General features: G+C 42.3%; 2 protein-coding genes across 4 annotated transcripts; both read right to left on the bottom strand.

Moving 5' to 3' along the window:
• Positions 1–107: 107 nt before the first annotated feature.
• LOC143412734 (kinesin-like protein KIF14) lies at positions 108–11,052 on the bottom strand. Its single transcript, XM_076874499.1, has 21 exons — positions 9,842–11,052; positions 9,432–9,686; positions 9,221–9,308; positions 9,025–9,123; positions 8,847–8,899; positions 8,718–8,748; positions 8,425–8,532; positions 8,173–8,289; positions 7,832–7,950; positions 7,563–7,735; positions 6,487–6,634; positions 5,641–5,704; positions 5,300–5,478; positions 5,021–5,123; positions 4,711–4,868; positions 4,470–4,617; positions 4,038–4,184; positions 3,184–3,316; positions 944–1,037; positions 577–712; positions 108–266 (listed from the first exon to the last, which is right to left on the bottom strand). The coding sequence occupies exons 1-21, from the start codon at positions 10,840–10,842 to the stop codon at positions 156–158; spliced, it is 3,465 nt and encodes a 1,154-aa protein (XP_076730614.1). The 5' UTR covers positions 10,843–11,052; the 3' UTR covers positions 108–155.
• Positions 11,053–11,671: 619 nt separating this feature from the next.
• Positions 11,672–16,372, bottom strand: LOC101466471 (DEAD (Asp-Glu-Ala-Asp) box polypeptide 59). 3 transcript variants are annotated; one of them, XM_004562001.3, is made up of 8 exons: positions 16,300–16,372; positions 15,206–16,049; positions 14,669–14,851; positions 14,460–14,549; positions 13,995–14,246; positions 12,838–12,990; positions 12,130–12,258; positions 11,672–12,031 (listed from the first exon to the last, which is right to left on the bottom strand). In XM_004562001.3, exons 2-8 carry the CDS (start codon positions 16,034–16,036, stop codon positions 11,771–11,773), a joined length of 1,899 nt encoding a protein of 632 aa, XP_004562058.3. In that variant the 5' UTR covers positions 16,037–16,049; positions 16,300–16,372; the 3' UTR covers positions 11,672–11,770. The 3 variants fall into 3 exon arrangements, with proteins under 3 accessions (XP_004562058.3, XP_004562059.3, XP_012777555.3); XM_004562002.3 differs by having other exon boundaries at positions 16,286–16,370; XM_012922101.4 differs by lacking the exon at positions 16,300–16,372 and adding an exon at positions 16,161–16,280.
• Between the last annotated feature and the right edge of the window lie 163 nt (positions 16,373–16,535).

Genomic DNA, 16,535 nt, shown 5'->3' with positions numbered 1-16,535 from the left:
AGCTCTGATGAAGATGAAATTTAAGGTACACTGACACACACACCCTTCCCTAAGGGACAAGCAGTGTTTTTAAAAACTTTCCCACCTCCATATTTAATCTTATGTAAATGTAAGATGCTAGGAAGAAGGATTTATGGATAGGAGGAGCTGGATAATTACCTTCGTCGAGAAAAGGAGGCAGCGGAGGAAGAAGAGGCTGATATATCTTGCTCCCACTCATCATCGGGGTCGTAAAACACATTGTCATCTTTAGAGCTGGAATCCCCCTGTGGTGAATAAACTCCTGATGACATGTCCACTCTCATTTACTCAGCTTAATGAGAAAAGCATCGCAAAGTGAGGCAGCATCCCTCTGTCGGGCATAAAACAATCCATTCTGGACTATAAATGAGGTCAAACACTTAGGAAATTTGCAAGTGACTGGAGCTGATGTCAGGCTCTGAATTTGCAAAACAAGGAAGAGTCGTGCAGGCTGAAGAGGTGTGCTATGTCTTACTAGAACACAGGTTAATGTGAGAAAGACATGATAGCAAAAAAAGGTTATGAATTTGAACGCAGAATTGATCCCAGACTTACCCGTTCGAGCTCCCTCATGGCAGCAATGTTATTTTGGAACTTTTCCAGACACCAGAAAGTGGCAATTCCCAGCTTTGTGTTTTGAACTCGCACCTGCAGCACACCACCGCACTTCTCATTCTCCGAGCTCTCATGTCTAAAACAGGAGAGTAAAGTCAATAAAAATAATAAGGTCAGAGGTTAACAGCAGCCACGTGTTCATTTACAGCTGTATTTTAGGGAGTAGCTAAATACAAAGACTGGATATAGGTTTACATGCTTTTACTTTTTTTTTTTTTTAATGCCACTGGTTTCTTCATCATTTTTGTGTTTACATGATGCATAATAAAAAAATATCTGCGACTTTTGCCCATCCTTTCTTTCCTACCTGCTGAACACTGTGTGTTTCTTCAGTTTAGCACTGATTTTATTGGCTTCCTCAATCATCAAGGACAACTTCATGGCATCCCACTGTGGAGAGACTGCGACAGAGAAATGAAACATTACCTTCAACTAGGACTGGGCGATATATATCGAGTTTTTAAATATATTGAAATATTTTTATATGATATATGAGATGTGATAATATTGTTTATATCGATATAGTCTATGTTATGTTATAATTATACTTGTGGAGCCACAAGTTTGCCTCTCTTTCGTCCACTTTTGTCTCCACGCAACATTACTCTGCCTCTCTCTACTTCACTGAACACAACTCCCCCTCCCCTATCGCTTCACCTGCAGGCAACAACAAGATCAGCTATCAAAGAGGAGCTGGTCGGTAAAAAGAAAACATTTGGAGATTACTATTTTACTGCTGGTAGCAGTAATCTCGTTAGAATGACGTTAACGCCATAACTGCATTAATGCGGCAAATCTCCGTTAATGAGTTACCGCGGATCGCCCCGAGCATGGGGCTGGATGGCATCAACGTGTTAACGAGCTAACAGCTCTCACACGTTGACGCCATGCAGCCCCATGCACGGGGGCTGCACGGCCTAAAATTCTTTCATTTTCTCAAAACTCGACAGTGCACCTTATGTATGAGTTCTGGTTGTGCTTACTGATCGCGAACCGCTTTTATGTGTTACATTACGGCTACCGTAGTCAGGAGCCTCGTGGAGTACTACGTACTGTACTTCAACGTAATATTACCGTATTGTGTGCGTTTAAGGACCACAAATGGCACCTGTTCATAGACGTGGTTACAACAAGGATTTCAAACTCCAGGCTGTCAGTCACGCAGTAGAACTTGGGAACAGAGCAGATGCGAAATTTGTCTTTGTTATTATGCTCAAGGTCTGTTAGTTTACATTTTGACTGCACAATTGTGAGCTTTTTGTTATGCACAAAAACAACATTGTTTTATTTTATTTATGGAGCATTATTATTTAATAAATGCTGATAATTTATTTCTGAGTAATTTTTTCATGTACATCTACGCTGTATGTTAATAAAAGTGCCAGTGTGAGATCTGGGACACAGTGTGACTAAGAACTCTCTTTTTGTTGTTACTTTATGGCTTTAAAAAAAAATATCGAGATATATATCGCCATCCAGCTAAAGAATATCGAGATATGAATTTTTGGTCATATCGCCCAGTCCTACCTTCAACTAATAGCCCAGAGTTAAATATCATTTGGCTCAGATGATCTTTACTTAGCAGTACAAGACAGTACACAGCAGGGATTCACTGTAAAAAGGAACAGTTGAAATAAGCTACTCACTGGCTATTGCACTCATTTCCACCAACAATTCTCAAAGACCTTATAAGGAATTACAGTAAGATGCAGATCGCTGTGCTCCACATTCTACCGATTAGGGTTGAGAGGCTCATAAACTCCGACATTGCATCCATTCATCTAATATGATCCTCGTACAAACAAATGAACAGAATAAGAGGGCAGCATAATGGTCAGACTCCCCAACACTCCTTACCAAAAAGTCATTTTAACGCAACATTGTCTCGAGTCAAATAAAACCATTGGCTATAAAAGGAGCATCTTAGAGGGGCTTAGAAAATAAGATGGGCAGAGGTTCAACTATCTGCTCCTGTGTCTAATGTTTGTAAAAAAGAAAAACCAACAAATATACTATTATTATAAGACTCCAGGAACCTGAAGAAATATGTGCACAAGGGACAAGGCCAAAGATTAATGCTGAACACCTGTGATCGTCAGGTCTTCAGGCAGCACTGCATTAAAAACAGGCACGATTCAGTCATGGAAATCATTGTCTGTAAACACTGTATGCTGTGTCAAAGAAGAAGCTAACGGCAGTGGGCCAAAGCTCTTCTAAAATGGTCCGAGGCAAAGTGGAAAACTGTTCTGTGGTTAGACAAATTGAAATTTGAAGTTCTTTTAGATAAATGTGGAAACCATTTCTAAACTAGTCTAAAGAGGAGACAGACCATCTGGCTAGTCATCGCCGCCTAGTTCAAAAGCCTGCATCTCTAATAATATGGAGGCCCATTAGTGCTTTACATATTTACTAAGGATTATATGCCTTCAGTGTACGTTGATATAGTGGCAAACAGCTTTTCTCTAATGCTTCTGCTGCTCAGGACAACTCTGCTTACACGATGTGATCCTTACTCCCAAACACGTTCAGTGTTGACTTAACTCTTACCATGTTGGGGCGTATGGTTTTCCCTTAAAGCTCTTTTCTTCTGAATCTCCTCCAGCTCCTTGCCAATCTTTTTCTTTTCCGCCTCCAGGGCCTCGACAATCCTCGCTTGGCGCACACGATGCTCTTCCATAGCCTTGAGTGAGTCATGGTAATGTAAACAACATTAAAAACCATCAGGGTAAAACATTCCGCCTGAAGCCAAGCTCCACGGTGGCTCAAAACGCATCCCAAATGGTTAAACATAAAGCCCAGAGTCAGCATATTTGCTAATGCTCATACATAACATCAGAAAACATGAGGATGAGCGAACGAAAGAGGTGATATAATTAATGAATATAGATTTCCTGTATGCCTACTTCCAGAAAAGCGAGAAGATGACTGCTTGAAAATATCACACATTTCACCCACCTACTCCCTCCCGCCTACAGTCATAGGGGAAATAAAAGAAAAGGCAACAGTCTCTTTCTGGAAAACCTGATGGTACGGCGCACATTCCTGAGCTATTTTCACTTTCATCCATAAAAAAAATGCCATCAAAAAGTGATTGTTCAAAGTCCTGTTTAATTTTGCCCAATTCCCCTGCAAGGCCGTCTCCACCTGTACCTCATAATGTAGCACCTGAGATCCAAAGGGTTGCAAACACACAAAACCTTCACACAGGAGGCTTCCCATAAAGGCCGACTGGCCAAATGTAAATTGGGTGTGGAAAAAAAAAAAAAAAAAAAATTATATATATATATATATATATATATATATATATATAATTTTTTTTTTTTTTTAAACATGTGCACAAATCAAAATAATCTAGCCCATCCTGTTTTTGTCATTTCCTTAATTTAATCAAAAATCCTAACCTGGGTCTCCATGTGGATACGGAGACGTTTCCTCTGGACATCCACCTCCTGCTCCAACTCCAGCTTGGCAGTTTTGAGCTCTGCCATCTGGCTGGCAACCCTCTGCTTCTCCAACTCCTGTTGGCGCTTCCGCTCATTCTCCTCATTCTGAAGGAACGAAATGCTGGCATTTATCTGCAGTTTGCATAATCTGACAGGGTATGAGAGCGTGCAAAACTCTACTATGTTTAAAGGTTCTTTAAAAATGCACAAGTGTTAAGGAAATACACCTAGCAATTTCAATTTGAGGTTTTAGTTTACAATATTACAGTAAATGAAAATTACAGACTGTCAATAATCTAATACAGGGTTACAATAATAAATGACTGATGATATCATCCAACTGGCCTATTTCTAGATTTTAAAAAAAGAAGAAGAGAAAGTCTCGTATACCAGCTCTCTCTCCAAGGCTCGGATCTTTTCTTCATAGAGCACCTTCTGGTCAGAAAGCTCTTTCTGAGCCACTTCTTTTGCCATCTGGATTCCTTGCATCATCTCCTGCTTTGCTTTAAGATGGGCTTCTTCAATTTCTGCCTCAAGCCTGAGAAACACAAAAATGGGAATTCAGATTTTGAGAGTATGGAATAACATTTTACAGAAAAGCCTCAGTCTGGCCGATTTTCCCTCCACTCACAGCGCTCTTTGAGCTGCAAGGAGCTCGTTTTTAGCAAATTCGAAATCTTTATGACCGTCGCCTTCGCCTGTCCAGCATGACGCTCTCTTCCCAGACTGCACCTCTGCTGGGTGATTAAAGCGGAAGTAGTGATCTCCTCCAAGAATCACCCTGTCGCCCTAGAAGCCGGACAAGAGACACAGATCCAGAGAGAAACCATTTATGAAACGCTTTGGGCCTTGCGTGGACAGACCGTTCCGTTTGATTTACAGAGAGTAACAAAATGAAGCGATAGACGGACAAAAAAGTTAGAACTTGCTGCTTTACTTACATGGTGTAGGACTGTGGATTCAGAGATGAGGTTCCCATTAACAAAAGTCTTGGCGTTTTCCATCGGAATGATGCTGACAGTATCGTGTATGTTGGATATAACACTGAAAAAATATATATATAAAGAAAATAAAAACTATTTTAGGTGAAATGCAAAAAAAGTGGCCAAATATCTTCGTAGGGCTACATATTCCTTGGTTATATCCATCTTGATGCAGGTATTCCACCTGACTGAACAATATGCTACTGTTTTCACCCCTCTCTGAGGAGTTGGTCTTACCAGTGCTGGTCAGCAATGAGGGCGCCAGTCAACTGGATATCGTGGCTGGAGTTGGACTTGCCCACCGTAGTGCGACCCTCTTTGATCATGTAGAGAAGCATCTCGGACAGCTGAGGGTCCTCATTCAGATTCACGAGGTTGGGAAGACGGTTGTCCACTTTGAAGGTCACTCCTGCTTTCTGATCACACAGACCAAAAATTATTTATAGAGGGGGGGTTCATCTCCTTTGTTTTCAGCTTCTTCTTTAACAACATTAGTGTTTGAACACGAGCATGGTGGGTGCAGAATGATAGAGAGAGTAGACTAATAAAATGAAGGTTACACCGAAAAAAGAAATTACCTGCAACTCTTTGGTCTCTTCACGCTTGCGAATTTCTGCTTGCTCAAGTTTCTCCCTCCACGCCCTGCCGGAAAATTTGAAAAAACAAAAAAAAATTTATAACCAAAAGCAAAAATGACATAAGAACAAATTCTACCACTAACATCACCCACTGCTAAGTAAACCCCAAGTCATATATTGATATCAGCATTTATAATGGCCGATAAATAAAAAGGTTTTAAAGAAGAGATGGGAGAAACACCCTTCAACCAAGTTAAGAGGGTTGACGTTGCTTAGTTCATCCACCAGAGGGCACTCTGCAGCTTTCCACTTGAGAACACAAGTGTTTAGAAAGCAGCAAAAATAACCAGCTGATCAAAGCAGAGCATAATTTCCATCATTTCCTTCAGGATTAATAAAGTATTTCTGATTCTGATAAATGAGTAGCGCACAACTTCCTGTGATAATAAATCCTGATTATATTGAAAGAGCATTGTCATAATATCTAAATAACCACACATAACAAATATTTTATTTAAAATTTCTATATTAGTTGGGCTCTACTTAACATCTTTGTCATGCTAAAAATGTCTGATTTTTATTTCTAATATCAGAATGTTGAATGTTTTAGCCTAATAAAAATATACACTGGAAAGAAGTAAATCTTTCTGTTATTAGAACTCAATAACAAACTGTATGTATCAAGACTGCACAAATACACAGAAACATATAGATCACTGTAAATATACTATTACTTTGTGTGAGTGTGAAGAATAACTTTAAAACTAGCTTTCATTTGACCCCCTCCACTGCAAAAAGAGAACTGTTCATTTGAGGATTCAGTAGGATTATAGCAGTAATGCTGACCGATTGGCCTCAATCATTTCCCTCTCTTGCTGACAGAGTTTATTCTTCAAGGTGGAGATCTCCTGCTGGAAGAGCCTCACTCTCTCTGGTTCGACGCCCTGGGAGCTCATCTGGGCTGCTAGCAGCTTCTCCACCTCTGCCTTTAGCTCTGAAACACACAAAATTCATCCAGATTGTTTCCTACTGAGAAAACTGTTGCAGCAAGATTATGTAAATGTGCAGATATGATGCCACTTTAGAGAGGAATATTCAGATTTGGTCAGCAAACTGCTCGATACTGTCCCTCACTGAAGTTGACTGGTTTGTCTGTCTGAGTCACATTCACTTTGAGCATCTCCCGCTGACAGGCATCGTGAATGAAATCCACAGCAAGAGCTCCCCTTAGTGCTAAAAACGTCAAACAGCAGCGCTATCATCTTATGGAAAAATAATACTTGCATGACAGTTAGCCGCCATGTGCAACTGACAGTGCATAAATATGGCCTGGAGGCAAGGTTAGGGCCAGGCTTTAATTTCAACTGGATAGCGCAAGAGCTGGTGATGGATAAACGGGCCGACAGGCGGGAGGGTGAGTGGTAAAGGAGGAGAGCGAAAGCGATCGGGAGCGAGTGCCTAACAGGAACACAATCACATATAAAGAAAAACACAGGGATGAACAAAAGAGAGAGAGGAAAAAGGCTGATGAAGGAGGAGCTGAAGGACAGACATGAAAATATTTATATGTGTGTGTGTGAGAGAGAGTTCTTACAGTCCAAAAATACTGACTACACCTGTGAAGCTACTCTGTGGTTTTGGTTGTAAAAAAGGAAATACAGGTGTGGCTTTGTGTGTTGAAAGGCAGATGTTCAGGTTTACAAAGAACTACAGGGGAAAAAAGGAAAAAGAATCTCTCATATAAAAATGATTTTCCCTCCCTCTCTTTTTTTAGTTTATAAGGTGACCAAGGATTTGTCCAGGCTCACATGTCAAACCAACACAGTAAGTGTGCCTGAAACCCTGCTTTAGACATAAGGCTTATAAATAGATACCTTTTGTCTACAGTATACAAATTTTTAAGCATGTTATGGATGTCTGACCTCTGATGAGCTTGGCATTGGTGTCCTCATTGACCTTGGCCACATTTATGATTGTGCGGGCTTGCTGGGCATAGCGTAGAGTGCTCAGGCTCTCCTCCACGTTGCTGCCCGCCGGGCTCAGCGTAGCGATCATGGCCGTCTTAGAGTTACCGCCGAGGCTCTCCTTCAACAGCCTGCAGGTGACAATTAGAGGAGAACCGTCACTGTGATTGCTGACAAACAAACAAATACAAATAAAGAAATTGTGCACAAGCACACTGTTCCCTCACCATGTAAGGACAGAGTCTCTGTACGGTATGAAGACTTTCTTCTTGGTCAGCGCTTGTTCTGATAAGGCAGAGATGACCTTTCCGAGCGTCAGCAGTGATTTGTTGATGCTGGCGCCCTCCTATAAAGACATCGTTTTGAATAAAATAAGCATAGAAAAATTAATGAACAGGCCAACAATGCAAAGAAACCAGAGCCTTCTGAGACAAGAGACTGTACTCTGATTTGTGAATGATAAAATTATATACCGTGGTTCACCTAAAAGTCTCCATCTCCAATCTCCAACAAGCAATGATTAACTGCTTAATGACTTAACCACACATGGTAGTTAACATGTGCTCACCCTGAGTCGGTCTCCACTGGTCTGGGCAGAGTGGCAGCGTTCGCTGCCTGCCAGATCGATCAAGTTGATCCTGCTGGTGATACTGTGGTCATGTTCCTCGCCTTCCACAAGCTCAGTCTGCACACACAAACACAAATGGACTCACAGGCACTTAATGTAAGCACGATTCATCCGCTCCCCCGTGCTAACGTATTTTTTTACATAAAAACTCAAAGAGGGAAAAGAGGTGTAAATACACAGTGAAGACAGTACCTTAGTCTGGGTCATGACCAAGGTGAAGACAGAGTGAGATCTGGAGCTCTTGTCATTCATTCCTGTGGCTGCTGTGGCTCTCTGCTTATTGCCGAGCTCCAGCCAGCCCTAAAGAAGAAGAAAAAAGTACTTTAAATTATTATTGATTCTCTGTGTGAAATCTCACTTGAAGATATTCATTTCCATGACAAGCCTTTCAGATTCGGTTAACAGGCTTTTTGTCTGCTTGACACTGAAGACCTAGCTTGTTCTTGAAAGCACCCACTAATAAAAAGACAACTGGTTCATCTTACCTGAACATCATTGTAAGAGCGCACCACATTCCTGTGAAGAAACAGCAAGCTGAGCAATTCTGAAAAAGGTACCATCCAAGAATGTTCAAGCTTTCAGCGAATAAAGAGAGAAAGACGAGATTTTCTTACGCTGAGAGCTCAGCGACATAAGGCCCGTGGACCGGATGCTCTCTCACCCTCAGCTGGAAAACAAATCCAAACAAAGGTTTTCTACATTTTCCCCCCCTGTGTTAAGTCAACCACAGTGGCAAGTTAGCAATAAAAACATGTGGCAGGGATGAGTGTCACTAAACAGCAAACTACTCACGGGCATCGTCCTCTGGTTTGGTTCTTCTCTGGTCACCAGCAGGTCATGGATCTTCTCATTGTACACTTCAAAGTAGCTCATCTCTACATGACATTTGACCTGAGATTCAAAAGGGACCCAAAACAGATCATTTAATTATTTTTCAGATAAAAATGAAATTGGAATAGAAATGTAAAAAAACAAAGAGAGAGCTTACCTCTTCACTTTTTATTGAGGCCAGTTTAGAAAAAAGCTCATGGCAGAATTTTGGGATCACCCCTACCTCCTCCTCAAAACCCATCATCCTGCAAAACAATCAGTCTTAACACATCAAAGTGACAGATTACAGTACAAAAGTAAAAAACAAAACAAAACAAATGACCACATAAGTGAGAACACTGATGTAAATGAAAAGTGAGTCCACTCACGTGTATGATTTACCAGAACCTGTCTGGCCATAGGCAAACAAGCAGGTGTTAAATCCTTCAAAGGCCCTCAGCAGCAGAGGTTTGGCCAGCGTCTCATACACGGTCTGCTGGCAGGCAAAGTTGGAGTCACTGGCATCCACTGAGCAGAAAGAGAAGTCGTAGGTGAAGGAGTAGCTCTGTTTGGACTCTGGATGCTGGACCACAGTCTCCTGGCCATTCATGAAGATGACCTGTGAGGACTTCTCAGCTTTCTCCCTGTAATAGAGCAGAACAAAAAACTTCAGAGATGTGTTGTTTGTCTTTCTTTAAACAAGTAGCATGCCAGTGTTTTATACACAGATTCCAGAACCAGACTTTAATATACTGACAAGGGGGCCTGCTTCTCAGTCACCCAGCAGTTAAACACTAACCTGGCACTGAAGGGGCGGACACGCACAGCCACCGTAACAGCACTGTTTTCCATTTTTAGTAAGTCCTGCTGCTTCAGACCCTCACTGGTACTGGGCAGGATCTGTTCAGGAGGAGCAGGATCGGATGTCCTGACCTGGGTCACGTCTCCCTTTTGGTTCGAGGTCTTTGTCTTTATCACCTGCAGCGTCGTGTCAGGTCTTCGCACACCTGAGGTCGTCTTGCTGATCCGAGGAGCCGGGAAGGGTTTAGTGTTTTCGGCTTGCTGTGCTCGGGGTTTGGGCCTTTCCAGACTGGCAGATTTGACCAACGCTGGCTTGGGAGCTTCTTTCCCTGCCAGTCTCTCAAACACGTCTCGTTTGGCAGCGATTCTCTCAAACGGGGTCTTTCTGGTCGGCGTTTTAAAGGTATGGGTCTCGTCTGTGTTTCTACTTGAAGATGAAGAAGAGGAGGAGGTTTTGTTCTGCGCAAACCTCCCTTGTGTTTGCACATGAGTCGCAGTTTCTCTTAAGCTCATTGACCTGAATAAACCAGGTGTCCTCCCGTTTGGTTCACCGAGAACTTTGGGCGTTGACTGCAGGCCACCAGGCTGCCCACGTCCGCTCTTGTCCATGGAGGGAGTCCTGGTCCTGCGCTGCAGAGTCAGTCTCTTCTCCGGAGCTGCTGTGGTGCTTTGGCTGCTGTCTGTCATCGTTTGTTCAGCCGTTTCGGCCCCGGTCTTCCTCTTTGACCGTCTTTGTAGGGTGAGCCGGGCTCGGTAAGGGGTCTGCTGCCCGCTGCCACTCTTTGACAGGGCAGAGACGACATACGTCCTGTTCACCGGACGGCTTTTATCTGATGACCTGCTGTCTTCACATGCAGACTCCCCTGATGCGGTCACACTTTTGCCCAGCGTCGTGTCGGCTATCTTTCGCTCTCGGCCGGGTGTCCTGGACGTTGATGTTGACAGCAGATTGTCGTAATAAGCGGTGTGTTTCCGCCCTTGTACGCTAAATATCGACATGGCTGTGGACTGTTAGAAACCTAAACGGTGTAATTACGAGACAGGCGAGTTAACGGCAGATGCACTTTACACATTTAAAAACCACGTAAATTGGACGTAAGTATGACTCCATATGTTAGTTAAAGGAAAATAAAAATCCATTCGAATAAATTATTACTTGCACTTGCGGAAAAAAAAACTTCTTTTGTTTATGTTCGCCTGCTCGCTTCCGCCTCTACCCGCTTCAATTTCAAATCGTCACCGTCACTGGCAGCTGATTGGCTGGATTCTCTGAAAGTGCTACGTCACGTCATGGTCGCGACCTGTAGGCACTTTATGATACCGCTAGATGGCAGCACAATACCGAGCCACAATAAGTAAACTGTGAACGATAGTCATCTCTGAGATTGCGTACCAGTGGAAAAAATGTGCTAGTCATAAGTTCCCATCTAAATTTAGTCCTTTACCGTTAAAATAAACGAAATGTCTCAAACTCCCTAACATCTACTGCGGAAGACAGTGAGATATAAATAAAACATCCAGAGAAACTTTGAGAAAAACTTACCTTTTAGTTGGAATAATATATGAGAATAAAATCAGACTGATTAAAGTTTGTACAAATGGCAGGGTGCGTTCAGTGCCTTGCTCAAAAGCATCTGGACCTTAGTTCAAGTCTGGATTAATGAGGATTCTTATTCTTCTTTCAGTGCCCCTTTCATACTCCTCTATCACCGTGTGCCACTAGTGCCAGTTCCAAGCCTGGAAAAATGTGGAAGATTGTGTGGAGCTTTTTGATTAAGTCACTTTGCATTAATCATACAAAACACAGATCTAAAAAAAAAAAAACAGATACAGAAAACACATTTATTTATAAATGAAATATACAAACTAAACATTTACAGGTTACTCAATAAATAAGCACCATTCCATGAAAGATTGGAAGAAGTTGCTACTTCTTGCGACGGTCATGTTTCTTTATGATGTCCAGGAGGTTATTTGTGGTAACCAGTGAATCCTCGTGGTCCTTCTTGTTTCTCTGCTTTTCTCTCCTTTGCTGTTCATGGAGGTGCGGTGAGTTTAAGAGCTGAGGGGGCAAAATGGAGCCAGTGGGTTTGACTCGACTCACCACCTCCAGGAACAGCCGTTTGTTGTTGTTGTTGAGAAGAGTGATGGCTGTTCCTCTGTGTCCAAGCCGACCTGCTCTTCCCACCTAGATGGGAAAAAAAGGTAATATTAGATTAGCTGTTGTAATTGAAAGGTTTTCCTAATGAAACTACATCAAAGTGATACTAAGCAGTGCTGACTAACCTGGTGGACATACTCATCCATTGTGTTTGGCATATCAAAGTTAACCACCAGTCTGACATTGACCAGGTCCAGCCCTCTGCCCAGAACACCTGTACTGATCACTACCTCAAAGTCACCATCCAGAAGACCCTGAAGAGAAAACCACAATTAGAAGTCTGTATGTACCACATACAGCAGACATTAATAATGAACTGCATTTACTGGCAAGCCTGTTTTTATTAGCATGTTGTTCCCATAATTATATTTTACACACAGCAGATAACAAAGCAAGGTGTCCATAAAATAATTCAGCATATTTATGTCTGATACAATCAGCCAGTAAAATTACATACTCTAAAAGTGGGACTCTGGGATTATAAATCATTTTGACTCCTAATAATTTAGATTTATTCTGGATTATTTCAGGCCTTGTCTAACTGTTTCAATAAAGTCACACCTCTTTAGTCACCTGTTCACCTATAGAAGTTGTGATCTTGGAAAAGAAAAAAATTGTCAGTATTTAAGAAGAAAAGCACGTAAATGGAAAAACAGTGTTTTTTTCTGCATTGTGTCTCTTTGCATTGGACATGCAGACTAAAGCTAGATCCCTGGGGAAAGCCTCAGCTGTGGGTATCTGTCTGTGCTGTTGAAGATAAACACTTTAGGACACCAAACATGGAAGCATTGTTTGGTTTTTCTTCCCTGTGCATGTTTTCCCACTGGTCTCACCCGGAGGATGCGGTTGCGCTCCCACTGGCTCTTGTCAGAGTGGATTGCCACGGCAGTGAGGCCCGTCACCTTGGCGACTGCCTCGCAGAGCAGATCAGCGCCGAGTTTACTCTCTACAAACACTACCACTGGAGGCTGGTACAGCTTACCATCCTGAAAAGTGACAAAATAATTTTTTTTTAACATTTTACATATTTTCTATACAAAAATATTGCCAAAAAAGCTATACAACTAATACATTATGTATACTATGTGCCTGTAGAGGCATCTACATATCTGGATACATTCCAGCACTCCAACAGGTAACTGTAACTTGACAAGACAGGAAGGAAGAAATGCATACTCCCAATCATACCTTCTTAATTTCACTGTTCTTTAGGAGAACATTCTGTAATCTTGAGCCAACTATTATGCACTATGCTGTAAGACCTGCAATATATGAAGCAACTGCTTTGATTAGTTTTTGAGTCATGTCCACTCCAGATAGTTGGTTTTCTTGTCGTGTCTTGTCCAAATCCCAGTTTTGTACCTCTGCAATTCCACAATTCACTCACCACTCGTGAGACAATAGCTTTACACTATGAGTTACTGAGTTATAAGAAAAGAGTCTTATGTTACTCAAACTACAACCTAAGAGCACTTTTCTACTTCAAGTTAATTAAAGTCGACCATTTCTGTTTTATATAAACAGTGCAAACTATTGCTGGGATTCCTGGAGTGGTGCCGTGGCTCTGTGCCCACCCGTTTCCTTCAGATAGAGGCCAGAGTGTCCACAGTGGCTGTCTAAATATGGCAGAAGGGGAGGCTGGTTCTTTATTGGACTTTATAATATTCCCACCAACAATAGCCAGCTGTTAAAATACCAAGCTGGTATCAGTGCGTGTCAAGACTGAGCAGTAAATGAACTGTAACCTAAAACTGATCTAATGAAAAACTTTGTGTTTTTCTTCTAAAGTACTTTCTTTGAGTGCAATGACCAATTAGACCTTTTTTGAATTCAAAAACTAAAAATATCTACTGACCAGTAAAAGAAACCATATGCTGGCAGTGGAGGTGTGTCCAGAAATACTCCACTTATAATAAACCTTTTAAGACTTCATGATTTTTAATCTAAAAACTCAAAGTTAAGATTGAAAAGCATCTAATCTATGACCTACGTTGAGAATCTCAAACAGCTTCTTCTTTTTGGAAGGTTCCTCTACCCAAAGCAGGATCTGTCGGACGTTGGCGCACGGCTGGTTCTTCTCCCCAATAGTGATACGTACAGGGTCACGGACCAACCGGGCAGCCAGCTCCTCCGTCCCGGTGGGGATGGTGGCCGACGCCAGAAGAGTCTGATGTTCTTCTGGGACTTGCTCAAGAACCTCCAGAACCTGCTGCTGGAAGCCCATCTTCAACATAGTGTCCACCTACAGGATGCAGCACAACTTTCATGTTGCAGGACTCTCAAAACTGATTTGAATGATGAATACTTTCAAAAGCTGTCATTATGTTGTTTGTTCTAAAAGACACAACTTTTACATTACTAATCCTTAAAGCTATATAAATTGAATTGAACTGAATTACTTTGTCTTAAAGTGCACAATTTTTGTCAATTGTGAATTTCAATATGTTTGTCCTACCTCGTCAACCACCACAATCTTCACTTTGTCAAGCTTCAGCTCTTTCTGCTTCAAGATTTCAATGAGCCGCCCAGGAGTAGCGATGACAATCTAAAGGAGATTTAGAAATGAACAAAACCATGGCATGGGACAAATGTACAGCCTCAAGCTTTGACTGCAGCAGGAGGAAATTATTGTTTAAGAAAAACAAAACAAAACGGAGACTGTACTTTGATGCTGCTCTTCAGGCGGTGGAGCTGTGGGGGAAGCGGCATGCCTCCGACCAGCAGGGCAGTTCTCATGTTGGGGAGTCCCATCACAAGCTCCTTGGCCTGTCTCTCTATCTGAATGGCCAACTCCCTGGTGGGGGTCAGGATCAAAGCCACAGGGCTGCCCACACTGTGTGCTGATTTCTGAAAGCAGAAGCAATGTTGCACACTGCATGTCACCAAGAGAGCATTTGTGAATTTTTAAATGTAAAATTGTTTGTGTCTTTTTGAGAATACATTTATTCAATTCGACTCTTTTATCTGCAGAGGTCACTGGCAGCTACGGAGCAGCTTTTCTGTCAGATACTGGAGTCTAGTGTCTTCCTAAGGGGTAGCTCAGGAGGGCAAATGCTTGATACAAAAGCAGATTCAGTCCAGGTTTACATATTTACATCTGGGCTGTGGTGCTATTTATCCAGGCTGTAGAAATGTCTGCCTCCTCAAATATAATTTAACTTGATGGCATTTGCATGTGGCATATTAGCTTCAATACTGTACCTCGAGTGCCCTCACGACCACTGGCAGCAGAAAGGCTACAGTCTTCCCCGATCCTGTGTCAGCGCTCGCAATCACATCCCTGCCTGTGAGGCCAACAGGGACCATCTGTATCTGGACTGGGGTAGGTGTGTCATACCCCGCCTTTTTCAGGTTACCACTTAATGTGGGAGGGAAGCTGCAGTGCTCAAATTCAACAACAGGTCTTGCGACATCTCTCCCCTGGGTTTCTATGCCCAGCTCCTGTTTAATTCGTTGCACTTGCTCCTCTGTTAGGCCTGATATGAACCGATCTTCCCTGTAGGAGTAGCCTGGTTCACTTTCAACCACCCTACCAGGGTCAGCAGCTGGCTGTTGACTTTGAACAGTCCTTTCATGTCTATTTTGGTCCTTTTGCATAAATGCATCTGCCCCAGTCCCCATGCCCATTTGCACTAAATGGCTGGCTTTGCATTCGAGACTGCAAACATCATTATCTGTAGCATCACAGATGTACTCTCCATAGCGACCACACATCACACAGACAGGTTCTCCTGGCCCAGGCCATCTCTGGTTCTTTTTAAATGATTTCACTGGTTCCTCCTCCTCCTCATCATCATCAACATCACTGTCATCTGAGAGGGAGCTGTGTCCATCTTCGGGTGCTAAGCTCTCTGCAGCTGCGTGTGTTGTCGCATCTCGTGTTTGGGTGTCTTCACATGCTTCCTCGCTCTGAGCAGGTGTCGCGGAGCTACTTTTGCTATCCTCCTCTTGAACAACTTTGCTTTTCTTAACCACAACTTGAGCCGATCCCTCGGCAGGTCTCTTCACCTTCAGGGCTCGTGGCAGAAACATGTTTAAATACTACCTGTAACCACAACAAAGCAGATGTAAACGCTCAGTTACGCCAAAAGATTTAGGTGACATGTTATGGCAGCAGCTGCAAATAAATTGAGTATGAAGAACCTCCATAGCTCACTTTTTTTAAAAGGGCCAAATTGACTTTTTCCAAATAAAAGTTTTAAATAACTCCTGCTGCGAAGAAACCAAGTTTTTGAGTATTTTGAAATTACACTTCTGAGCCACCATTTGGTTGTTACTTACAAAAACAACATTACCTCTTCGCGTCAAATCCTCCGACAGTCGCAAACAGTTCCCGACGCACACTGATGCCGCAACATTACTTCCTTTGCACGTTGGGAATTGTAGTTCGTAGAGCTGAGTCGCTTTCCCCCCTGTTATTTACATCGCTGTCTTTAGCAAAATTGTATTTAAAACATGACGTTTTAAAAATGTGTATCTTTGTATACTGACCTCTTCTTATTCATTTCATTTTTTTAATATGTCATATTTT

Source organism: Maylandia zebra, linkage group LG15, assembly GCF_041146795.1.
Source record: "Maylandia zebra isolate NMK-2024a linkage group LG15, Mzebra_GT3a, whole genome shotgun sequence".
Classification (NCBI taxonomy): Eukaryota; Metazoa; Chordata; class Actinopteri; order Cichliformes; family Cichlidae; genus Maylandia; species Maylandia zebra.
Note: the sequence above shows the minus strand (reverse complement) of the source record. Positions and strands in the feature narration are given on the sequence as shown.